This window comes from Triturus cristatus, chromosome 4_2 (assembly GCF_964204655.1).
Source record: "Triturus cristatus chromosome 4_2, aTriCri1.1, whole genome shotgun sequence".
Lineage (NCBI taxonomy): Eukaryota > Metazoa > Chordata > Amphibia > Caudata > Salamandridae > Triturus > Triturus cristatus.
The window spans coordinates 48,013,801-48,040,079 of NC_140586.1; the positions used below are offsets into that span (position 1 = coordinate 48,013,801).

General features: G+C 48.9%; 1 protein-coding gene across 1 annotated transcript in view; it reads right to left on the reverse strand.

Annotated features, from left to right (window-relative positions):
- The window catches only part of DDN (dendrin), a 102,888-nt gene that overhangs the window by 50,645 nt on the left and 25,964 nt on the right, over window positions 1–26,279 (reverse strand). Inside the window, exons 2-3 of the mRNA XM_085600408.1 lie at window positions 20,113–20,237; window positions 13,028–13,230 (exon numbers count right to left, since the gene is read on the reverse strand). Coding sequence (XP_085456534.1) covers window positions 13,028–13,221 — 194 coding nt within the window. The 5' untranslated portion in view covers window positions 13,222–13,230; window positions 20,113–20,237. The remainder of the gene's footprint in view (window positions 1–13,027; window positions 13,231–20,112; window positions 20,238–26,279) is intronic.

Below are 26,279 nucleotides of genomic sequence, written 5' to 3' on the forward strand. Positions count from 1 at the left end.
GATTGATTGTGCAGGAATATGGCCCTTGTCTGTGACTTCAGTTTGTCTGGAAAACGGATGGTGTATAATGGATGGACAGACAGAACTTGTAGCTCATGCACGCGATGAGCGGAAGTATCGAGATCAGGAAGACTGTTTTGAGTGTCAGTAGATGCGAAGGACAGCTGCCATCAGCTCAAAAGGGGAACATATAAGGAAAGTGAGAACCAAATTATGGTCACACTGGCATTAACAAAATGTTTGGGTGTGAACATATGGAGCAGACCTTTAAAGGAATATATCAAAACAGGTGATTTAAACAAGGACCGTTGGTCCGATAAACACAAAATGGCTGAAAATCCCAATCCGAACCTTTAACAGTGCCCACAACCAGTCCTTCCTGGGCTAAAGATAATACAAAAAGCAAAACATCCACCAACTTTGCCTTTAATAGATTTGTATGGTGGAAAGTACACCGGGCCACAAATGTATCCCATCATCTAGAGTAAACCGTTTTCGTAGAAGGACGCTTGACTGCTAAAATGACATCCACTACTTCAGGAGGGAGATCGGAAGCCATCAACTGTTGCTGCTCAGTCTCCATGCATGGAGATGTAGATTGTGCAGGCCTGAGTAGAGTACCCTGCCCCGCTGCTGTTACAAGATCCTTCCAAAGTTCCAGCCTGATTGGAAGACATATGCTCATGTTCAGAAATTCCAGGTACCACACTTATCATGGCCTAGTCTGAGTGACTCAGATGATGTGGGCATGGTTGTTACTGACCTTCAGAACTCGGGGCAGGAGAGTAAGCAACGGTAAGGCATATAGGAGTCCCATGTTCCACTTAGGTGGAATGCGTCTCTGAAGAGAGCCTTCTTGTGAACTCCAGAACTCAGAAGTGCAGACACTGCAAATTCTTGGCAGTGGTGAATAGAATGCTGGAAGACACCCTGCACCACCTCCTTGTGCAGCTGGCATTCATGATCCGGTCGGCATTGCCGGCTGAGTTCATCCACCCTGGTGTTCAAAGATCATGGCGAAAGAGATGACCTGTTGGCTCAGCCAGTTCCAACGGAGCAGGGCCTCCTGGCACAGAACCCTAGACCCCACTTTATCCTGTTAGTTACAGTACCACATGGCAGTGGTGTTGTCCATTAGAATATGGACCAGTCTTCCTATGATGGATGAAGGAAGGCCTTCAACACCAAATAAATGGTTTTTAACTCCAACAGGTTGACGAAGTGGCAAGTCTCCACCACATACCATCATCCTCTGATCTCTACCTCTCCCAGATGACCTCCCCAATCCAATAATGATGCATCTGTCACCACTATCAGCTCTGAGTGTGGTAGGGAGAGGGGGCTGCTATTGTTTCAAAGGTAACTGAGCAGATACCACTTCAGGTCTTTTGCAGTCTTGTCCGAAACCTGGATGTAATCTGACAGGTTCCTTTGGTGCTGAGCACACTGAGACTTTAGATCCCACTGCAGAGCCTAGGTGTACCATCTGGAGTAGTCTACAAGCAGGATGCAATAGGCCAAGAGGTCTCAGAGTCACTCTCACTGAGACCTAGGATCAAAGTTGAAACACCAGGATCATAGCCTTAATGTCCTGGAGTCATTCCGGAGGGAAGACCCAAAAGTGCACTGTATCTAGGATGGCTTCAATGAAGGAAGTAGGTAGGTGTGTCTTTGGCACACTGATCTAAAAACCCAAAGATGTTAAGAGATCTGATGCCGTCTGGAGGTGGTCTATGACTGACTGTGGCTAGCCCTCTTTCAACCCCCAGTTATCAACGTAGGGGTAGAACGGTATCCCCAACTTCCGATGATGTGCTGCAACCGCCCCCTCACTTTTGTGAACACCCAAAAGCGCCTTGTTTCCCTGCAATCTCTGGATCACCTGTAGAAATAAGAAAGTCTCTTATTTCTACGGGTGGACGCCAATGACTGCAGCACGCCTCATTATACGCGGTTTACGTTGGGACTTATCAAAGTTCATAGATTTCAAGGGGACAAGTTGCTTTTGAAAATTGATGCCGTGGGACCATACATAACAAAGATCTTTGATGATGTTTAGCTGCTCAACAATTCCCAGTTCTGGAGACTTACGGTGAAAACAGGTTTATTTGTTTCCATTTGAAATTAGTTCTCACTGTCTGGAAGAATCTTGGCTGTTTTTTCTACTTAATAATATACTTCTGGGATGAGAATACCCAGAAAGACATTGTAGGAAGCTGGCTCTGTATATACTAAATCAAAGGGAGGTATAGTGTGTACAGAGTCCAGTGGAACCCCAAAGGTAGGCAGAGGTAAAGTAGATAGCATCTCACCCTCTATTTGTGGTAGTGTGGTCGAGCAGTAAGGCTTTATCAGAGGACAGTGTTAAGCATTTGTTGTACACACTCAGTCAGCAAATGAATTCACACACTCAAGGACTGAACTTCAGACCAATAGTTTTTGTATACAAATATTCTTTTAGAACCGAGCAAGCATGGCACAGGTAAGTGATAAATACTTTGCAGTAAATATACAGTTTGAATTGTAATTGTCAATGCACTTTGTTTTAACTTACAATATTGTTCCTGAGAAATGCAATGCTTTGTAAATACAGTACATATACTTTGAATGGGCTTTGTAGTAAAATACCATGTAGGTTACTTTTTAGATTACTTTTCTTACACAGTGTAGTATACCTGGATACTACACTGGGAATTTCATGTAAACAGATAAGTAAAAGCGTTTTTGTAATTTCGTACAATTTTAAAGAATGTCTTTAGGTTGTCCAACTCCATATTTAAAACTTTTCACAGAGAAACAGTCAATGTTATCCTATGGAGGAAAATAGTGTTATCGGTTTAAAGGTAAGTACTTTGTTGTGGGAGTTGGTGTTCAGGGGTTAGACTCAGGGGTCCCCCAGGTTCAAGTATGCACTCTTGTGGCTCAGTGGCTCTAGGGCGGCCGGATGCAGAGTGCTGATGCCCAATGTTATCCAATAAGGGATAGGGGGCCTCCGGTTGGTGGCTGCTGACGAGCAGGCCACTGGGTTGTGGGAGCAAAGCTCCTGGACTTGAGCTCAGGGCAAATGGGGGTTTAGGCCAGCACAAAAGACACACCCTCAGCGGTACTGGGGCGGCAGGGTGCAGAGTGCTGTTTTGGCATCAGAAGCCCTGTAGCTTTCAATGGGGAGTCTGGTTTGTAAAAGCACTGCAGGTTCGGGGACGAAGGTCTTCTGGGTGCGACCACCACTTGGAGAGGTAAGTTGGGATGTTGGGTGTTGGATAGGCACTGTTGGCTGGGCCCCCCAAGGCTGTGGGGCGTCGGGTGAAGGGGTGCCTTTTAGGGTCGGATCTTCTTACCAGCTCCTGGTCGCGGTTGGGGGGGACCTTCTGGTTTGAGGCTGCAGGCTTTCGGCTGAAGGCTTGAGGCAGGTCAGGGGTCACTGGTTCTCGGGTCAGGATCGCCGGGGGGACCTCCTCTTGGTGCTGGGCCACTTGAACTCAGCTGTGGGCGTCGGGTGCAGAGTGGTGTAGACCCGCGGATCCTTGCGGAACTGGAGTCTGTTGTTTGAACAAAGCAGGTGTTCAGGGGAGACAGAGTCTTTGGGATTGAAGGCAGGCATATCCTCCGGGTTAGTCGAGGTTGCTGGCTGCAGGACACACCGGGATTTCGCTGTAGCAGGTTCGAGGTGGGGGAGAGCTGGTAGGGCTGGGGCCAAGTCAGTGGGCGCCCTCCTCTTGTTAGCTTCGGCACGGCTGTTCGGTCCTTCTTCTTTTCTTCTTGCAGGTTCTTGTCTCAGGAAGCAAGGTTCAGGGTTACCCCTAAATACTAGATTTAGGGGCGTTAAAGGTAGGTAAAAAGGTTAGGACCAATGGGACCCTTCCCTGTGGTGGGTACACCCACTATTATGCTACCCCCCAGTGGGAGGGGGGCATAGGCCTTTCCCTGGTTGGCTGGGTCCCCCATCTGGAAGATGGCGAGGACTGAGAGTTGTGCTTCAACTCGCCTCCCCCACCTGAGGGGTGGAGTTGGCAGAGGTGGGCACACCTCTTTTCCTCGCTTGTATTTACCACCGGTTCCCCCGCCCAAAGTGGGGGTCAGAACCAGTGGGGACCAGTTGCTGAAAGCAGCGGGTGGCCTGGCGAAGCTCACAAAGGCAGCAAGCCTTTGACGCTTCCCCTTCGCGAACCCTGCCCATCCTGGGGGAGGAGGCTTGGCACCTCGTCATAGGATGCGCATTGTTTCAGGCCCCCGAGAGCAGCAGGCTCTCGAACCAGGGGTCGAGAAACATGTCTGGTGGTGGCAGCTGAAAGCAGCCACTCAACCTGGATACTAGTGGTAGGTCATTTTTTAGGGGGCATCTCTAAGATGCACACTCTGTGCATCTTTCATTAAATCCCACACTGGCATCAGTGTGGGTTTAATGTGCTGAGAAGTTTGATACCAAACTTCTCAATTTACAGTTTTGCCATTATGGTGCTGTGGAGTTCGTAATGACAAACTCCCAGCACCATATACTCTTAATTGCAGCACTGCACTTACAATGTCTAAGAATGGACTTAGACACTGTAGGGGTACAGGACTCATGCACCTGAATCCTCACCACTGGTATATGGCACCCAGCTGGAGGGGAGACTGATCTATGCCAGAGCAGTGGGTTGTAGGCATGGCACAAAGGGCTGTGTGCCATGTCGACTCTTCACTTTGTTCTGCATCAAGACACGCAGCCTGCAAAGGCAGTGTGTGTGTGTTCGAGTGTGTGTGTGTAAAGCTACAGGGCCTCTAAGGGTGGCACAATAAGTGCTGCAGCCCTTAGAGGTCTTCTCTGGTCACAGTGCCCTGGGTACCTGTGGTACTATTTACCAGGGGCTTACCTGTGGCAAGAGATGCCAATTGGGTTTGGGTTAGTTTTGGGGAAAGAACACAGGCCCTGGGAACCTGATTGGCAGGGACCCAGGGGTCATCAAGTCAAAAGTGCATTAGTAGTCTGGCAAAAAGTGGGAGGGGGGAGGGTTACTGCAACAGAAACCCAGCTTCTCACAGACATAGCTTTGAAAAAGTTCGAAGTATTGGACGAAACATGTCAGCTGAAACATCAGTCCTTACTGAGCTACATCATCTGCTATTTATCAACTGTATTGACTGTGTGACTGTTTCGAGAAGAAGTAAAAAACCACCTACTACTCTACATAAAGTCTGGACTTAACTGTTGCAGGAATGTACAAGGACTGACAATTGTTTTGTATATTTGCTGCACTTACACAGAATCAGGTGTTCATTTTGGAAAATTATTTACCTATTTGTAGTAAGAGTGCCCTACTATGGGGCATGGCCGAGCAAGCCAACATGGCAGACGCCTGTTAGAAGCACTCCAGCCCACCACATTCTTAATCCATAATAAACCTGCTATTTTCGCCACATCTGGTGTACTGACCTACCGTGCACAACTCCGGAGTCTCTGGAGCGAGACAATTACGAGAAAACCGCTGCAGATCTCTCCCGAGGAGTGCCGACGAGTCCCGGTGGCGGTGCCGGGGCATGCGGTGTGTGGTGCTGCAGGACTTCCCGGATCTGGCTCCGCGGACTGAGTGACACAGCAGCTGCCTATCGGGTGGCCCTTGACGACAGGGAGTGGGGCCATTCCTCGGAGTGGGGCTGCAGGTGGGCCCTTGCGGGTGACAGCAGAGGAGCCCGTCTGGTAGGCCTGGCCTTATGGTGCACCGGAGTGTTGCAGAGCACATGGCGGAGGTAAGTGAGTCGCTGCGGCGATGGGGAGATCGCTCTGTCTGCGGCAGAAGATCCTGATGGCCCCATGGAAGGGGGCGGCTCTAAGTATCACCACCCCGCGTATCTAGATATTGGACCCGGGGCCTGGCGGGAGTGACGGGTGGCGCCGGCGAGGATGCGGTGCTGGATCCCATCTCACATGTTTGGGCCCGAGGTGAGGGCGCCGCTGTTGGAGGCGGCTGCCCCTCTGACTGTGGGTTGATATTTTCCCTTGGCCCCCCTTGCGATCCAGGGGTGGCTGTGAAGTTGTGCGGTACTGCGGCCTAAAGGCAGTGGGGGCCTTTCCTTCTCTGCACTGATACACCCCTGGGACAGGGATAAGTTACTGGGACAGGCCACACACAGCGCATTGGGAAGACCTGGACCCACTGTCGGTGGGCAGACGGTGATTGCAGTGTACGGCGGCTGGTGTGGCATGTGAGTGCCCGAGCTGGTGGCGTGCGCCGCTGGGGCCCAGGGTGGCGATGTCAGAGGTAAGCCCCAACATCATTGGATCCTGTGATGTCCCAGTGGACTTGGCCCCATTGGGGCCCGTGAAAGTCTACGGCCGGAGACGATACTGACGCTGTGAGGAGGAGAGAGATCCCTGGGCCCACTGGGCGACCCAGCTCCAAACCAGAAACCCGGCGGGTGCGCTGCTGTTCCTGCGGAAGAGCGGAGCGATCGTTCTGGTGCCGGGGGAGCAGGGAGGATGCTGGGGGTTGGCTGTCCGGTGGGCGAGTTCCTCTTAGAGGGTCTACCCGTAGTCTGTACTTGGGTGGCATAAGTGGCCATGGTAGACCTGGTGCGGCTTATTGATCAGGACAGACTAGTCCTGTGAGGGCCAATTCCCGGGCGCCCCCTTACCCCCCTCCCCATTACGACAGCGTCAGCCAGAGCTCATTACGGGATGAGCAGATTGGAGGGACCACCCACTGTCACCACCATGGCTAAAGATAAGATACTCATGACTGACGAAGCAGAGCACGCTAGATCAATATATAACTGCCCCCGCCAGCGTGGTGGGTGGGGTGGAGGGGGGAGCCCCGGTTCCCACCCTAGTGCCAGATAATGCAGCCCTGCTGGCTGCAATCACGCAGTCCCGACATGTTAGATGCCAAGATTGGTGCCATCGGCACAGAGGTCTCCTTTCTCCACCAGGATCTTCGCAAGGCGGTCGACCAAATCACTGAAGCTGAGTCCCGTGTATCGGTTGTGGAGGACACAGTCACAACCCTCCGGAAGCAAGTCAACTGCCTAACCCCTCTTACACAAGAACTCACCACAAGAGCCGAGGATGGTGAGGGCTGTGCGAGACAAAACAACCTGCACTTCATGGGCTTCCCCGAGGAATGCGAGGGAGCCTCGGCAACCCAATTCATAACACAGTGGTTGCGCCGGTGATGCCGAAGGGATCCCTTTCTTCTTGTTTTGTGGTGGAGCGAGGCCACAGAGCCTTAGCGCGAGACCTTCCCCGGGCGCGCGTCCCCGTCCCATCATCGCTGAGTTTCTGAATTACTCTGACAGGGACGCGATCCTGGAGTTCGCCCGAGGCCATAGGGACAAGTTTCCCCATGACTCGCAGAATATTATGATATTCCCAGACTATACACACCTGGTACAACACCAGCAGCAATCCTTCGTGGCTTCCAAGCGCAAAAGGAGAGACCTCAACATCCAACATATGCTGTTGTACCCTGTAGGGATGAGAGTAGTGTACAAATCTAAAAATCTATTCTTTGAAACCCCGGAAGAAATCTTTGAATGGATGGATGAAACCATCACACTCAAGCCGCACTCTCCGCCTCCACAGGAATCGGACTACTCTCAGAGCACCAGGCAGAGCTATCCAAAGAAGCATTCGTCAAAGAGACAACATAGCTCACGATCGAATTGGCGCTCCCAAGCGCAAGGGGAAGACTCATAAACCAATTGTATGAACTCCCTTGTATCTTCTCTTCCCCTTATCTCTTTGTCTCTCACTCTGATGCACTCTATACTGTTCTCACCCTCAGCGGTAGATTGAGGGAGGGCGTCTTAACTGTTCTGACACCAAGGTAAATGTGGGGAAACATAGGCCATGGTGAGCCTCGATGAGCCCCTCATACGACCTTACACGACAAATGGTTGGGGGAATGTGGTCTTTAAGGCTCCATTGGCGTAGGGCCTCACGGAGCCCCCCCTGGGGTCCTGGAACTGCCCTCGCCCCGACAAGTACTTCAAGTTCCCACAAGTATGGGGTGGGGGAAGGGTTGTTCTTAGTTCATGAGTTCTACTTGTAACTGGCTGGGCATGGGCACGGGTGCTCCCTTACTTTCACGTACCACACTCAATGGCACTATTATCCGCCAAGCTTCAATTATGACTGATACACAGAGGGCGCTCCCCGGCTAGATTCAGGTACTGACCTGGAATGTACGAGCTATGCTGGATAGAATTAAGTGGGGCGCAGTGTTGAAGCAGGTTAAAAGACTGGGGGTTAATATCCTGCTGATGCAAGAGACCCACATGATGGGCAATAAGGCCCCTTGTCTCGCACGTTTTGGTTTTGATCAAATATACCATGCTGGATTCACTCGGGGGTCACGGGGTACCGCCATCCTTATTCACCAAAGGATCCCTTTCAGATGGACCCAGACATGGTTGGATGCTTATGGGAGGTACACTGTACTCGCGGGCACACTATATGGGGAGTCCCTGGTTTTAGGCAGTATTTATGCCCTCTCTCTGCTCGGGCATACGTTTGTGGAGAAAGTCATAGCTTTATGTGGAACCCTTCCGGATGGACTGTCCGTGATGGGGGGAGATTGGAACGACACTATGTATCAAATGGATAGGTAGCGCCCCAGCGATCACAACCGCGCCACTTGTGACTCCAAGTTGTGTCTCTTGGCATCCTCCCTGGGGTGGTCTGATGTCTGAAGGGAGTATCATCTGACGGCCACCAAATACACCTTCCTCTCACCCATATATGGCTCCCTTTCGCAGCTAGATTATATCTTTCTTCACACTCAGTATGTTCACAAGGCTGCCTCTACCTCTATCCTCCCGCGTGGCCTATCTGACCATTCACCAGTGACCCTCAAGCTCCAGGTGGGACCTCTGCGATCCCTTCCCCGTTGGCAGATGTCACCATGGCACTTGAGAGACCCAAAATATTTGTTAACCCTTCACCAGGCTGTCGTTGAGTACTTCTTCTCCAATATAGGGTCTACGGCCTCAGCTATAGTGCTGTGGGAGGCCCTTAAGCCCACCATGTTGGGCATTGACATTAGCTACCACACAGGGGTAAAACGGCAGCACCTTGCCCAGATCATCGAACTAGAGACACGACAACGGGCGCTCAAGGGGGAGATGCGGGCGAGTGGCAGTGCACAAGCCCAGGGACAGCTCCTCTTGTCACAGCAACCGATCCACCAGTTACTCACCTATGATGCCCAATTAACATGGAAGGCGACACAGCATTGAATATATCAGTGGGGGAATAAATCGAGCAAGACACTGCATCGGCTGTGCCAAGTAACCCACGCTCCGACTCCCATACCAGTACTCCGGGGCATAGACTGCACCCTCTGCAAGGACCCACATACAGTGGCTCATGTATTCGCTACATATTACGCCGACTTTTATCAGCACAGTGCATGATACGTGAATTTCTGCGTGATATACCTCTGAGCCGAGTCTCCGACGAGGCGCGTGATCAGATGGAGATTCCCATCACCCTAGAAGAACTCACGGCTGCCCTCAATTACATCCATCCGGGCCGGGCTCCGGGACCTAATGGATTTCCTATGAGTTGTTTTGTAGATGTATCTCCCAGACGGGCCCGCATCTCCTTGATGCACTACAGGAGACCTTAGAACTGGGGATTCTTCCGCCAGACTGGCAGCATGCCGAGATTGTGCTTTTTCTCAAGCCAGGGCGCCCCCTAGACAACCCCACTTCATATCGTCCCATTTCGCTACTAAATCTGGAAGCAAAACTCCTTGGCAAGATTCTGGCCAACAGTCTTCTACCCCACATATCTGATATAGTCCAGCTCGACCAATCTGGCTTTATGCCACAAAGATCCACGCGTCATAACATCAGGCGAGTGCATAATGCTCTTGCTATGGTACCGAGGTTGGGACGCCCTGTGGCGTTCCTCCTCGCGGACATAGATAAAGCCTTTGACTCGCTGGACTGGGGTTATCTCTTTCTTCGACAACAGGCCTTAAATTCTGGCCCCTGGGTCATCTCCTATATCCGCCTCTTATACACAGACCTCTCTGCTTTGGTACGTGTCGCCAGGGCCGTGTCGAACCCATTCCCTATCAGTAAGGACACACGGCAGGGGTGCCCCTTGTCCCCGCTCCTGTTCACGCTTGCTATAGAGCTACTATAGAGCTACTATAGAGCTACTAGAGAATTGGGTACGACGAGACCCATTGATCCGTGGATTCCGGTGGTCCGAATATGTATCAGATTAGATTGCTCTATATGTGGACGATGTCCTATTTTTCCTTACCGACTTGGGATATAGGGGCCCCTTGGATACTGCAGATCCTAAGGGTGTTCGTGGAAACTTCAGGCCTCCGTACGAACCCGTCCAAATCCATATTTCATCCGATCTGTGGAGACCAGGGGTGGGGCACGTGGGCTACGCAGCTGACACATGCACTTGGTGGATTTATATATCTGGGAGTGTTCATATCAAATGATTTGGTGAAATCCTGGGCCAACAACATACAGCCTCTTATACCTAAGGTCAGAAATTTGGTGCGGGCCTAGTTCCCTCTCCCCTTGTCCCTCTATGGCCGCTCAGCGATTCTCAAGATGGTTTAACTGCTGCATATCCTATACCTGCTTCAAAATTACCCATATGACATTCCTCAGTCGTTGTTCAAACAAATCAACTCACTCCTTAATCTGTTCCTGTGGGATAGTGGGGTCATACGCGTTGCATTACGGACGTGCACCCAATCCACCTACTGCGGCGGGATTGCAGCACCCGACATATTTGCTTACTATGCACCCTCTCATCGCCTCAATATCAGTGGATGGTGGTATAGTCCCCGAACAGACCCGGCCTACGCTGACGAAAGAAGGACCACACACTGCTTAATGTGCTGTATAGCCGTAGCAAACTAGACGCGTGGTTCAGCAAATGGGATGGGGAGGGCGGCAAACGCAGACAATTCCGCTATGGCAAGTATCCCACCTTCGCCAAGTGGCGTCGCTGGCAGGGTTCCGTTCATGGGACCTCATTGGTATTTCCACACTTGGGGACATCAGGAAGGGGGCAGTCCTTGAATCCTTCCAACAACTGCAGGAATAATTTCATCTCCATCGTAACCAATTTTTTAAATACCTTCAATTACGACATTCATTATCGCCATACATTGCAACATTGACAGAGCTTCTGGAATTCCACCCACTCGAAGGGTGACTACTAATGGGGGATATTGGAGCCCATAAGATAAGGCAGAAATACCAAACTGTAGTTACACACAACAACACAACATTAGATGCACTCCGACAGAGCTGGGAAAATGACATACTCGACTTATTGGACGATGACTAGACGGAGACACTGGCAAGTCCTTGTGGCGCAGCCATAGCATCCCATAATCGTCTGATACAATTTAAATTTCTACATAGAGCCTACTACACCTGGCATCGCCTTTGGTGCATGAGGGTCATACCTTTGCCAACATGTCTGCAGTGTGCACAAGGGCTCTATCCTTTGCCCTACTGGGATAAAATACTGGCCTCCTGGGTAAAGTGCTCTCATGGAGCATCCGTCTGATCTCAAAGTCATATAACTACACAGCACAGACGGCATTGGAGGCAACAAACACAAGCAACACCTGCTCTTCACTGGACTTACACTAGCCATAAGGGCCATCACCCAATATTGGAAGAGTAGTTCTCCTCCACCTGTTGGGAGGTGGAGAAAAGCTCTAGATTGGTACATGGGAATGGAGCTGGCTGTGTTTCAGGCCCGGGGCTGCCCACAGAAACACCGAAAGATATGGCAGAGATGGGAGGAGCATAGGGGTATTGAATTGCCGACAGTGGAAGCCCCAGACACTTTCATACAACGAGAAGCAGTACTGTAATAGCGCAGCCCTCAGACATTGGATACAGATGTCCGGCGGACACCCGACATCATAGATCGAGAGTTGTGGTCGAGGGGGATGGAGCCATTCCAGTGCCTACGCTAGCCATGGTTATTGTATATTCTCTCATTATTTTCTTTCTTTTATCACGCTCGTACAATGTGACAAATGTAGATGTGTTTATTGCTGAGCCGGTTACTGGTTCATGTTGTGATTACATAAAACTGAATAAAATTTGTTTTTAAAAAAAAGTGCTCTACTATCAGCTTTCAAAACAGCCCATGCATTACACTGTTGCTAAGTATGATAGGTCTAGGGCACTGTAGTCAAATTCAACGTTTGTCTTTTATGTTAAGATCTGGCTAACAAGTGTTTCGCAATTGAATTACTTCTTCAATTGAATTACTTCTTCAGGGCCTCATATGTCCCAAACACAATTATTTAACATTGTTTATGTGTTACTCTGTTTCTCGCTACCATTCATGTTATTTTACTTAAGGTACTAAGCCTGTTACTCTGCCAAAACATTTTTTCATAAGCATACATGCATGTACCCAAGTTAGCCAGATCTTACCATAAAATACAAAGATTGAATTTGAATACAATGTCCTTGATCCTTCATTCTGAGTATTTGTTAAATTATATACCTAGTGGGGCAAGCTGATATAAAATGAGGGGTCGGTTAAACAAGAGTAAATGCCCAATTAAAGTGCATGCTTTACACTGCCCCACTGTGAGTCCCTGTTACCATGTAGAGCTCTGAAGGATGTTTGTTGGAAGCTGAGATAGTCAGTCGTGGACTGGGACAGAAAATAGGCCAAGCATTAGCAAATTAGATAGCTAGAAGAATGGCCCACAACTGCAAATCAGGGCAGTTTAAAACTTGTAAAGACAAGCGGTATAGGCGTTTTGAAATGTATGGAAGACTACATGCATTTGTGCTTGCTGAAAGCAATATTTGTGGTAATATCAGAGAAATCCACAGTGAAAAACAGCTCACCAGACTATAAAACCGGCCCACGAACAGCTTAAAAGCTGCACCACACACTGATCTGTCAGACCAGCCCTTTGGGCACTGCCCGTTTGCCTTATAGGCCAGTCTGACCCTGAGTTGAGGCACCCATTACTGTCTGCTGACCAGTTAGAAAGCATGAGAGTAAAAGTGGAACAAGACGACTTACGTATACTGGTTGGGATCCATGCCGTACAGCTCTTGTGCCCCCAGGTATCTGCTGTGCTTCCGCTTTGCCTCTGGATATGTGCCATATTGCTCCTTTACTTCTGGGTACGTGCCATACTGTCCCACGACCTCTTGGTCCATGCAGTTTCGGGCCTGCACTTCCAGGCCTCTTGCCTGTTTCTGTCCGCGCTCCATCTCTGCCACCTGCAGACAAAAGCAAGAAGTTGACCAGCTAAGACGGTATCTCTGAGTCCAAGACTCATCACCAGCAGGCTGGACTATGGCAAAACGCTTGACGCTGGAATCTCCAAACAATTCCTATACAGACTGCAGGCCCCCCAAAATACAGCTGAAAGACTCATACTTGACCTCGAATGCCACAACCACATCACTCCACACCTCAGGAAGTCTCACTGGCTCCCCATTCACAAGCGAAGCCAATCCAAACTTCTCATGCACAGATACTCCCCCGCCCTATCAAGAATCACCCAAAACACATCCTTACGTCACAGTCTGAAATTTACAAAACGTTATCCTAGAAATCAGAAACATCCTACAACTCGCTGAAAACTCCCTTTCTACACTTAAGTATCTTGAAAAATCCCTAGCAACAGTCGATAAGGTGATAAAAACTATCTCCCTACCTCTAACCGATCGATTCTTGCGCACATGCAGACTCCCCAACAACATAACGGACCATGAAATCCAAACTACGGCTTGCCCTACCACAAATAAAGATGAATACGCTATACACCCAGTCCCCAGCGACCCAAGCAGAACTTCCCATCCAAGACTTAGAGGAATAAACCTGAATAACCTTCAATCATTGACCTCTAACAACGAGAACCCTGAGCCAACTGTAAAGATTTCCTCAAACGTGCTCTCCCGCCTTCTACTGAATTGCCGCTCAGCCCCAAAACACGCCTCTGACATTGCCGACCTTGCCCTCAACAGGAAAATGGATATAATCATCTTCACAGAAACTTGGCTCAATGAATCATCCTCTCCTTACCTAGACCTTCTAGTCCCCCCTGGCTACAACATCATTAGATTAGACAGAATGCACAAGACAGGCGGAGGCTTAGCCTGCAAACATCGTTCCGACATCACCATCTCGAAATTTCACTCGGAACCCCTAGTCTCTTGTGAATACCTGGGGATTTCTGTTAAATCATCAAGTATCCACTCTCACAAACTACATATACTCTACCATCCTCCAGGTTTGAATGCAGAATTCACAGAACAGCTTATGAAAATCATTACTTCAAACTCTTCCCCTCACTCCAAAGACATATTCCTTGGCGATTTCAATCTCCACTGGGATAACCCCCTGGACAAGCAGGTTAACGCCCTCAAAACCTTCCTAGCAGACCATTCCCTGACCCAAGCTATCTCAATGCCGACTCACTCAATGGGTGCCATTCTTGACTCGATCATCTCTAAACAAAATACGATTGAATTGCTCTCGGTTATTCCTTGTGACCGGTCAGACCATCACATTATCACCTTCCAAATTCCATCAGCTTACAAGAAAACTATCTCGTAACAAAGCAAGCAAAAACATTGGATAAGAGACACAAAAAACATTGATTGGAACAATCTGGCCTCCCACTGGGAGAAGGCTCTCACTCCCCCCAATAACGTGTCAGACATCAACGACCTCACCACTCACTACAACTCCTCAATGACCAAAGTCTTCGACCAAGCCGCTCCACCAGAACTCAAAAGAATTCCAGATAAAGACAAAAACCCATGGTTCAGCGGAGCCTTGAATGAAGAGAGACGCAAACTTAGATCAACGGAACGGAAATGGAGGCAACATCCCTCCCCCCATCATCTTAAACTTCTCCGGAAATCGAGAAATTCCTACAATAAAAGTATCCTACAATCAAAAAAATACTTTTTCAGATCGGAACTAGACAAGGCCAAAAATAAACCAAAGAAACTTCGAAATTCTGAAACAACAATCTAACAAATTAGCCAAATCCTCACTCCTAACATCGAAATCACAGTTGAGTAGTGTAGAATTTTCCTCATTTTTCACAGCTAAAACAAACTTCCTCCAACTCGAACTTAGTACGGCGGCAATCAACTCAGCCACCCCAAAGAGCAGTCAAGCCGAAATTCCTGCACTTCATGAGCTACAGCTGCACAAAAATAACTCTCACTGGTCCACTTTTAAACTCTACGATCTCAATGACATCACCAATATTCTAGCGACGACCAAACTCAACAACCACTTCAACAACCCTGTCCCCTCAAATTGCTTACCCCACCTCTTCCATATCATCTCACCTCTCTGGACCAAAATCATCAATGCCTCGCTAGCACAAGGTCACATCCCAGATTGCCTAAAAACAGGCCAAGTCACCCCTATCCTAAATTGACCAACAGCAGATAGCTCCGACCCCAACAACTTCCGACCAATAACCAACATTCCCATGCTAGCCAAGGTCCTGGAAAAATGTGTTCAGCAACAACTGAACCAACACATCTCGAACTTCAATCTACTGAACATTCACCAATCGGGTTTCAGACCTGGGCATAACACAGAAACAGCCATCCTGCACATAGTAAATGACGCCCTTCAAGCCCTTGACCGCAACAAAACCTGCCTGCTAGTTTTACTCGACCTCTCATTAGCCTTCGATACGGTGAATCACGACAAATTACTAAGAAGACTAGAAAACAGGATGGGTTTATCTGGTAAAGTCCTTCAGTGGTTCAAATCCTTCCTGGAAAACAGAACGCAATCGTACATGGTCAACAACAATCTCTGTTTCCTCTCCTAACCTACTAGGAGTTCCTCAAGGCTCCACCCTATTTCCCATGCTATTCAACTTATACGTCGAACCACTCACTGAGCTACTACAGCAGGAGAACATCTCCTTCCACATGTACGCGGATGATACCCAACTGTACATCAAGATCTCCTCTATCGAAGAGATAAGGACAATGAATCTAGCTCTCGAAAAGACAGTCCAATGGCTATCGACCAACTTCCTCAAGCTAAACTCTCAAAAAACAGAGCTTCTCTTAATCTCCCCCCCCCCTAAGAACTCCACTGAGACAAAGGAGTGGATCAAAATTATCACTGCGTTGAACTGCATGCCAACTTTAGTGGACTCCTCCATATCACTTGGAATCACTCTGGATAAGAAACTGAACATGCAAAATCACATCAACCTATTGGCTAATAATGCCCGCTTCCACCTCAGCTATCTCAGAAAAATGACACCATTTCTCGAGAACTCTGACCTCAAAACTGCAGTCCAGTCCTTAGTTATCTTACGGCTTGAATACAGATGTACCACCCTCGCAGGGCTTCCCAAAATCTCAACCGCCCCTCTAAAAGCCTGTCTCAATGCCGCAGCAAGACTCAGGTTCTAGGAAATATGACCACATATTGCCACACCTAAAAGCACTCAACTGGCTACCCTACGAAGCTCGAATCCATCTAAAAATGGCTTGCATCACACACATGGCGCTACACCACAACACCCTCCAGTACCTAGCCCAAAAACTTACCTTATCTGGAGGAAACAGACATTCAAGGAGCGCAAACAATCTACTTCTGAAACCCTCACGTTTCAAGAAGACTAAAACTTCCAACAGAGCATTCTCCGGGGCAGCGCCAAGAATATGGAACTCACTTCCACCATACAGCAGAAAAATCTCCTCTACTCTTCTCTTCAAAAAGGAAGCAAAATTATTCCTGATGAGCAAATTCCTACCTTAAATCCGCACAATCACGACACCAGATCTACAACCTCCGAACTACCTCTACTCTCGGGTCACCTGACCGCGAAGTTAAGACCTACACAAACTGGAATTGTCTTTTACTGTTCAGAACACCTCTTCTCAATGCTGCTATTCCTTGTTACTTGTATATTATGTCTCTTTGTATGCAATGTTCCCCATTGAATGTGTTCACATTACTCCTTATGTAAAGCGCTCTGATACCCTAGCTTGGGTCTGGTTCGTGCTCTATACAACTATAAAAATAAATAAATAAATAAATACAGTACCCTACACAGCACAGGACTGGAATACCTGAACAGCCGCATACACTTTCACCAACCCACCAGGCACATACACTGCCTCACTCATTCGGACACACTCTCCGCATCTCCAAAAGCAAAACCGGAGGTTACTCATTCTCCGGCATCACATCCGAGACAGGGAACAACCTCCCTACAATACATCTGAGCCGCCTCCTCCCTTCTTGAGTTCCACAAGAAGCTGAAGTCCTGGCTCTTAGAATAAACACCTTTGGGATCACACACCTGCCCAAACGCCTGGATACCCTCTCTGGTGATTAGTGCACTATACAAATCAACATAACATAACAAGGACTCAGCAGAAAGGTGGGAACAGTCTTCAAGATGGATGAACTATATTGCATCAACTAGTCCCGAACCCTTGACGTAAACAGCCTGTAAGACAGCCAGGGTTGACGGGCCCAGGTGATGCCCTAAGGCACTGTCCTGATCAAACACTATCATCGCCCTTGACCCTGCTATGAAGCGGTTTGTACCAGCGGTTACGACTCATGGTCTTTCCTTCACGCATGCAATTTGAAATATAATAAAAATCTACAAGTCCCACATAATATCAACACTAACACCCAAACATAAACCCTAGCACCAAACTGCACCTCAAAGCCCACCACAGCCTTTCCAACCAATTACAGTAACATAGGTTCATTGTGCAAATCACTACACTATCTGTTGTTGATCCCCAGCTCGAAGCTTAGGCTCAACCCGGGTCACAACTGCTACACTCCAGAATCATAGTTATGCTGAATGCTCTGCAGAGCCGGCTCTTGAGAATGAGATGGTAGGAGTACGCATTGTCACACCCAACACTAAGGGGGACTTTACCAGCTTTAGTGCAGAGAAAATGTAACAATGTGTAAAGGCGGATAGGACATGCATACCCCTTGCTTGGTTTGTGATGGCCCTAACTGACAATCATACCACGTTCTCACCCCAAGCTTGGCCTTGCATCCTCCGCAGAAGTGCCACAAAACATCACAAATTCCTTAAAGCTGCAAGGCACTAATGATGTGCAGAATACCATCACTAAGCCCCAAACTGACTTCAAGCTGCCCTTCCAATCCCAACTCTTGCACCCAACATGACCGGGGAGATGATGGCTCAGCTATAGTGTTGCTGTTGAACACTATTACAAGATGTAGAGGCCTAAAGTTAAACAAAACAGAATCCTCACGCCCAACTCACCCTCCCCTCCACTTCCCAAACCTGTGGCCCCAGGTTGTCACACCCATGGCTAGGGTTGACACGGCTTCCCCCGCAGAGCCGGCACTTACATTGATAAAAACTGCTGCTGTCCAGCACTGCACACACCACTAACCCAAGCCTCAAACCCACCGGATCTATAGTTGAGGGTGGCGTAATGTCTCCAATCCCCAGGGTCTGCTCTGAACACTACCCCACACCAACACCCCAATCTCCTTCACCCATGGTGGGGTCAGATACTGTACTCAGAGTAACGACACTAACCCATCCGCACACACCTGACCCAATGCCCTGCACCTGTGGCTTGATAAGATGCTGTGCCCCAATCCGATCACCCTCACTTCAGATGTACCCCCCAAAACCCAGCTCTCAACTCTTACACCCCCCTCCCCGGTCCATGCATTGCTCCCACTCCTTGCCCCCTCCATTCCACCGACCTCAACACCCACCACTCAAGGCCGACCCTCGCCCCTGTGCCTTGTGCTCACAGCTGGGTCTGTCGCTGTACCCACCAACCCCTGCCCCACCCCACAACACTAACCCACGCCCTCACCCCATCGCCTGGCACCCAGGGCTGGATCTGACGCCGTCTTCTCTGCAGAGCTGGCATCAGATATTATTAAAAGCTGTTAGTAACTCGCCTCGCACGTAAAAATAGCACGGCAGGCGAGGTGTGCATGAATACCAGGGGGCGGGCCGACGTTTGAGGCACTGAGGGAACTCGGGGTGCAGAGCACAGAACGCACCGGGCGACGAGGGGGTGCACGGATGCAAAAATCACCATAGAAACCGCCCCATACTCGCACGCAAACCCCACGGGCATTTTGTAAAGCAGAGAGCCGCCGAACGGGGCCTGCAACAACCGCCCTCCCCAGGAGCGCCCAACTGGGGGCACGGGTAACTAAGTCTAGCATGAACTGGAAATGGGACTTCACTTTTGCAGTTTTATACAGCGCGAACTCGGCCTAATGGCATTGGAGCGCTTTACTTGAGCACCAGGTACGTTACACAATCATGTCACATTCGTATGTCTTAGGCGTGGGGAGATGAAGTGATTTGCCCAGAATCACAGAACTTCGAGCGACGCCGGATGTCGAATCTGGCTCCACAGTTCCAAAGCCGGCCGTGTGCAGCTCTGGCTGTAACATCACATCCTCACCCCAAGCAGAACCAAGAGGATGGGGGCAATATTCAGGGCATCGGTAAGTAGAGGACCTGGCGTAACGGCCAGAGCGGCCGACCTTGAAGCTGGGGAACCAGGTTCAAATCTTGGCGGGAGGCTCAAGCATCCTGTGATGTTGGGCAAATCACTTAATCTCCCCGTGCCTAAATAAATTGAATGTGTCCGTCTGTATGCAACTCGTGCTAATTAATGTTAAGCGCTCTGATACCTTCGGGTCGAGTTCGCGCTATATAAAGTACAAAAAAGTAGTTACAAGAGCTGGGGGCAACAATTTGGAACGAAATATGAAGGGTCAACAGTTGAGAGGGCAGAGGTGTTGTTACGGCAAGAATTTGGGCCACTCAAGGCAACTGAGAAACGAATAAGGCAAGAACCTGGGAAGGAAACAGGAGTCAGCGAGAGGTAAGGAGGTTTTTTTGTTGTACAACGTGCACGCCAAGAGTAAACGAGTAACTAAATATCTCACATTATGTACAAACCTTACAGTCCACTAACGAACTCGGCCATTTTTGAGTGCTTAGGCGAGATTCGTGAAGAGGCGCCTATCAGGCAGGTGTTAACAAAGACTACAATCAAAAAGTTAAGCGCATTGAACCTGGCTGGTTGGAGCACTTTCTAGCGGGGGTTCCTCCAGTCACTCACCTGTCAGCCCGTCGTCATTCAGCAGAGGGTTCACTCGGTGCCCAGTCTCGAATGGACTGCCCGGGGCCCTCTGACCGTCCCACAGGGCTCTCCTCCGACACTAGGAATTCAGCAACCGTCCACTCCTGGAGTTAGGAAAAACAAAGTGTTTAGGAAGCAAACTTGTCTAATTAAAAAAGGAGTGTGTGGGATCTTCTGGGACATGGAATGCAACCCGGCTGACCCCCCCCCCCCCCGGTCGAGGTGTGAGGAGTGACCAGCTCAGCACATTTAGGACTCTTGACTACAGTCTGCAACCATTAATGCCAGCCTAACTGCAGCTGGTGTGCCCTGCAGTCACGTGGCCACCAACGCCAGGCACATTTATTCATAGAGCCAAACAAATCTATACCATTACACACTGCCAATCTCAGCATTGCCCAAAGAGACAGACACATCTGTACCAGGTGCAATTCACACTTCTGCACACGGTGGTAGATCTTTCTATCCCCGTGTCACCCACCTCTCTACTCTGAGACGTAGACACATTGGAATACGGTGCCAGACATCTCAGACCTAAGCAATCCTCTACACGCTGCCAGTCACATCTCTGCCTTCAGAGAAATACCAACAGCTACCAATCAGTGCCTGACAGACCTGTGCTTGGACGGAGCGCTGAAACTTTTCAACCACTCACCCCGAGTCACAGATCTGGGTTGAATCCATCATCGTTCTTTTGCTCACCACGCCACCCCAGCTTGGAACCAGCTATATGTTTATCAGTCTTGACCCTGTGCCTCATGGGAGTAGTCCAGCCCGAACTGATAGGCCAGGTCCTCCCTGGACCAGAAACCAGCATCCTGGGACCGGTTTCGGGGTTTCACCCTTCATCAGCCAGGCTAGCTTAGGGAGACAAAGGCAACAAGCATTTGCAATGCAATAGGTCTCGCATTACTGAAAATATGAGCTATTGGTATTGCATTACTATTAGCAACGTTAATACCTTAAACTTTCAGTAACGCAAGACCTATTGCGCTGCAAATGCTTGTTTTGGGAGTGCCCAGACCTAATTGTGATCCCAATCCGACCCTGCCTCTGGGATATCATGGGTAACCTTTTAACTTTCACTAGAGGATGTGGTGCAAGGGCCAGAGCTGCAGACTTCGAGTCTCGGCGTCGGCTTAATTATCATGTAATTTTAGGAAAATTACTTAATGCCCTGTGACTACCAAAAATTAATGTGTCCTTTGGTACTGTAACTGGTGCTTATGTAAAGTGCTCCAATACATTTGGGTTGAGTTTCGTTATATAAAACTGCAAAAAAACCTATTCTGGTAAAGCTCTCGGGAAACTGACACAATTCTGCTAAAACCTATTAGCTATTAAGGCTCAATTCTCCGACAGAGTCCATGGTTCTTGCAAAACAGACCCATCTTATTCAATCAACACAACTCCCAGTCACCTGAGTACAGCTCTTGTGCAGCTTGGCCTACCTGTCGGAAGGACGACACAGCACTAATGCGGATTGGATCAGTCTGCAGCATGCTGGCTCGGTTTTGTCCAGCTTGCTGGCTCGGTTTTGTCCAGCTTGCCTCCCAGAAGACAAACCATAGAGTAATGTTTGCTTCACAGTTCCAAACAGGTTTGAAGCCTTTATTGAAGGGGCTTGCATGGACGAGAGGAGCAAGATGGAGGCTGTGGGGGCAGAGAGCGAAGGAGCCAAGACGATTAGAAGCTAGAAGTGAGGAGAGAGAAACTGGGTGAGAAAAGTGAGGAAGTGAGAGAGAGAAAGAAGATGGGACTAAAATGAGGCAGCAAGGAGGGGAGAAAACAATTAAAGGAGAACTTGGTGACAGAAAGGGCAGATGGATATACGAGGTGGCGAGGGATTTAGAGCCCGATGTAGGTAATTATGAAATACCAATTCCTAAATACCGAATTTTACCGATTCGGTATTTAGGAATCGGTATTTCATATGTAGCTAATAATTCGGTAAAAAATACTGAATCGGTAATATTCGTACCGATTCGGTAATAAGGAATCACCTTCCCATTCATTCCTATGGGCCTGGAAGCCCATAGGAATGAATGGGAAGCCATTCACTATTACCGATTCGGTAAATACCGAATCGGTAATAGGGGGAGCATATTCAAGGGTGGCAGGGTGTCACATTGACACCCTGTTGCACCCCTGAATCGTGCATGTGTGCACATGTGGCGCACATACATGTCTGCCACATGGCACCTTGAGAAAAGCAAATTATTGCTTTCTTAAAGGTATTCGGTATTTACCACCAACTTGTAGTTGGTGGTAAATAACGAATCCTGAATGCAAAATTGCACTCACTTGAGTGCCTCCTACATAGCTTTTAAGGATTCGGTATTTTACCGATTCCTTAAAATGAGGATTCGGTATTTTACCGATTCCTTAAAATAAGGAATCGGTAAATTACCGAATCATTAAAACCTGCCTCCTACATTAGAAAGGGCTAAATACCGGTCGGTAACGGGAAAATTACCGATTTTCGGCCGTTACCGGCCGGTATTTAGCTACCTACATATGGCCCTTAGTGTATAAGAGGGAAAGGGCCAAATGAACCAGAAAGAGGAGGGGATGGGAGAGAAGGAGAACTGGTGAGCAGAGAATGGTGAGCAGCAGGCTGGGCGAAGGCGGGATGCACGGTAACACGGTTTCAGTTGGGCTTGGCACGGGCCCTCCAACAGTAGCATAGCTCTGTGTGCAGCGAGACAGAGGAAAGTGCTGAGCAGTAAACCTTCCTGTTTCTGCCCTGCAGCCTGTACGTAGGCCGGTCCATGCTGTATATGAGACACAGAGTGTGAGAAAGTGGCTCTGTATATACTGTTCCCAAATAGGTATAGGGTGTACAGAGTCCACAGTCCCCAGAGGTTTGGCAGAGGCTAAAGTTAGGTATAACCTTACTCTAAAGTGGTAGCTTGGTCGAGCAGTAAGGCAGTATCAGAGGACAGTGTAAAGCATTTGTTGTGCACACTCAGTCAGCAAATGGTCTCACACACTCAATAACTGAACTCTAGGCCAATGGTTTATGTATGAAAAATCTATGCTTGTTTTATTTTAGAACCAACAATTGGAATTAAAATATACTTTCTCAGAATGAGATGCTTTATATAAATACTTTTGCAATATGCAATTGACTTTTGTAAACAGTTACAAGTGGTTGCAATAGGCAACACTAGTTTAAACACAATAATGCATTGAGTTCAATGGAAGTTTCAAGTTATTTGCAACAGATTACTTTTAGGATTACTTTTGGAATTCCAGGACTGGATCCTAGATTCAGTCCTGGGTCAGTACTTAGAATCAAGTGATAAAAGTCGACTTAATTACTGTGATGATTTTTAGACAATATTTTGCTATTTTAAAAGTTGACACTTAGAAAATATTTCAAAGAAAACAGTCAATGATTCCCTATGGAAGAAAATTCAAGTTGCAGGTATAGTATGTTCTCGTTACTTTTGTAATCCAGTACTGGGTACCTAGACTCAGTACTGGGACCTTTATCCAAAACAGGTAAGCAATTAAGTTTTCAGAAGTTATACGATTTTTAAAGAATAGTTAAAGTTTGCAGAAATTGACACTTAGCAGCTGCAGGGCAGGTCTTCTTTCTTCTAGCTCTTCTTCGGATTTTGTAATCTGGAATCTGGGGAAGGAAGGTTCAGGGTGCCCCTAAATACTAGATTTAGGGGCGTTACAGGTAGGTGAAGGATAGGGACCAATGGGTCCCTGTCCTGGGGTGGGTACACCCCCTATCCTGCCTCTCTCCTGTGGGAGGGGGCCAGTAGCCTAGTCCTGATTGGGTAGGGCTTCCCATCTTCAAGATGGCGAGAGCCCGGGGATGTGCTTCACCTCGCCTCCCCCACCTGAGGGGTGAGGTTGGCAGGCTGGCACATCCCCTCTCCTTATTTGGGGTTTCCGGCCAAGCTTCCCGCCAGAGTGGGGGTTGCAGTGGCCTGGGGAAGCTCACAGAGGCGGCATGCCTTTGAAGCTTCCCCCTGCCCATCCTGGGGGAGGAGATTTAGCACCTCGCCCAGGATGTGCATTGTTGCAGGCCCAGGAGAGCAGGGGCTCTCCTACCCAGGGGTCCAGCAACATGTCTGCTGTGTGGCAGCCTAGGCAGCCCCAGAACAGACGTGGATTGTGGGTTAGGTTTCAGGGGGCCTCTCTAAGATGCCATCTGTGGTGCTTGGTACATTACATCCCGCACTGGCATCAGTGTGGATTTAATGTGCTGAGCAGTTTGATACCAAACTTCTCAGGCTTCGGTGCAGCCATTATGGTGCTGTGGAGTTCGTGTTTGACAAGCTCCCAGCACCATGTACTCTTAAATGGCAGCACTGCACATACAGGGCCCAGGAATGGACCTGGGTACTGTAGGGGCACAGGGCTCCTGCCTCTGTGCCCACACCACTGGCATAGGGCACCCAGCTAGAGGGGTGGCTGATGTATGCCAGGGCAGTGTAGGTTGTGGGCATGGCACACAGGGATGTGTGCCATGTCGACTCTCTGTTTTGTCTTGTACCCAGACACTCAGCCTGCCAGGGCAGTGTGTGTGTGTTAGGGTACAGGGCCTCTAAGGGTAGCACAATGAGTGCTGCAGCCCTTAGAGGCCTTCCCTGGTCACAAGGCCCTGGGTACCTAGGGTACCATTTACCAGGGGCTGACATGTGGCCAGGGTTTGCCAATTTGGTTTTGAGGTTTTTGTTTAGGGAAGGAACATAGGCCCTGGGCACCTGATTGGCAGGAGTCCAGGGCACACTCAGTCAAAGTACATTCAGTATTTCAGCAAAAAGTGGGGGCATACCATGCAAGAAAGATGGCACTTTCTCACACAGAGGAAGTGCTGACCAGTAAACCCCAGAACCCCCATGTGCTTTCTCTGATCACAAAGAAAGCCTCACTAGTAAAGAGTTTCTCTTTTTATGGAGTCTGTTTTCACCTTCTCCTCTTCCATATCTGAATGCTGCTCACAGCATTTCAAACAGAATGGAAACCGCCTGGCTGTGGCGCTGGGCTTTGCTGGTATGCTATGCCCCTCTTGTCATGCACATATTTGGGCTTGTTGCCCTTGGTCTTAAAAAGCTGCATGTTGTTGGTGAAATGGGTTTGTGGCTGCTGTTTCTGTTGGCTTCGATCTGGCTGCAGTTGCCAGAAATATGAGCCGGTGGGTGCGATCGAAGGTACTGCCAAGGTACTGTATGGACGGGACTATGCAGTGCTGGTATTTTGGGGGAGGACCACATCGCAACTGATTGCAGGGCAATGGCCGTGTTCAGCTGTAGGATTCATCCATAAAACATGTTGGCGGGGCAGTGGGGTGCTGCGGCTGCACCACGGAGGCAGCAGAGCCATTTCAAATCAAAGTTAACAACAGAAAAATATTAAAGCGTAACAAAATCCATCCCACACAAGCATAATGAAGGCTGCAGGCTATCTCGTGCTGTACTAACAGGACTATGCAATTCTGGTATTTTGGGGGAAGAGCACATCGCAACCAATTGTAGGGCAAAGGCCGTGATCAACTGTAGGATGCACCCATAAAACATGTCGGCAGGACAGTGGGGCGCTGCAGCTGCACCGCAGAGGCAGCTGTGCCATTTCAAATCAAAGTTTAACAACAGAAAAACATTCTAGCTTAACAAAATCCGTTCCGCTCAAACATAATTTAAAGAACAAAAAAATAGCAGCAAGTGAAAGCGATGGAGAAAACGAGCAATGGGGCAGAAATACAGCCTTGCACGCCGGTGCACGCTATAGTCAAGGTACGAAACTGAATGAAAGTGATGCGGCCGGGCGGCTGCGGGAAGAACATGAAAGTGAGCGGCTGCGAAAGTGATCGCGCACAGTAAGGGTGCCGCGAGCTATGCGATGTGCGCGCACCTTGACGAGAGAGGAAAGCCAGATGGCACCTCTGCTCGTCATTGTGCGCGTAACAGCACACTCTATGCCACCCAAAAAGCTGCGGTCGACTTTTTAAAGCCCACACACTAAATGTCTTGCCAGAGCAGCGCATGCGCAGGCTCAGGCGAGACCTAAAAAGAACAAAGGATGGATGGAATGCTGAACAAATCAAACATTCACCCCCAGTCACAGATCTGGGTTTAATCCACCATTTTTTGCTCACCACGCCACCCAGTTTGGACCGAGTCATA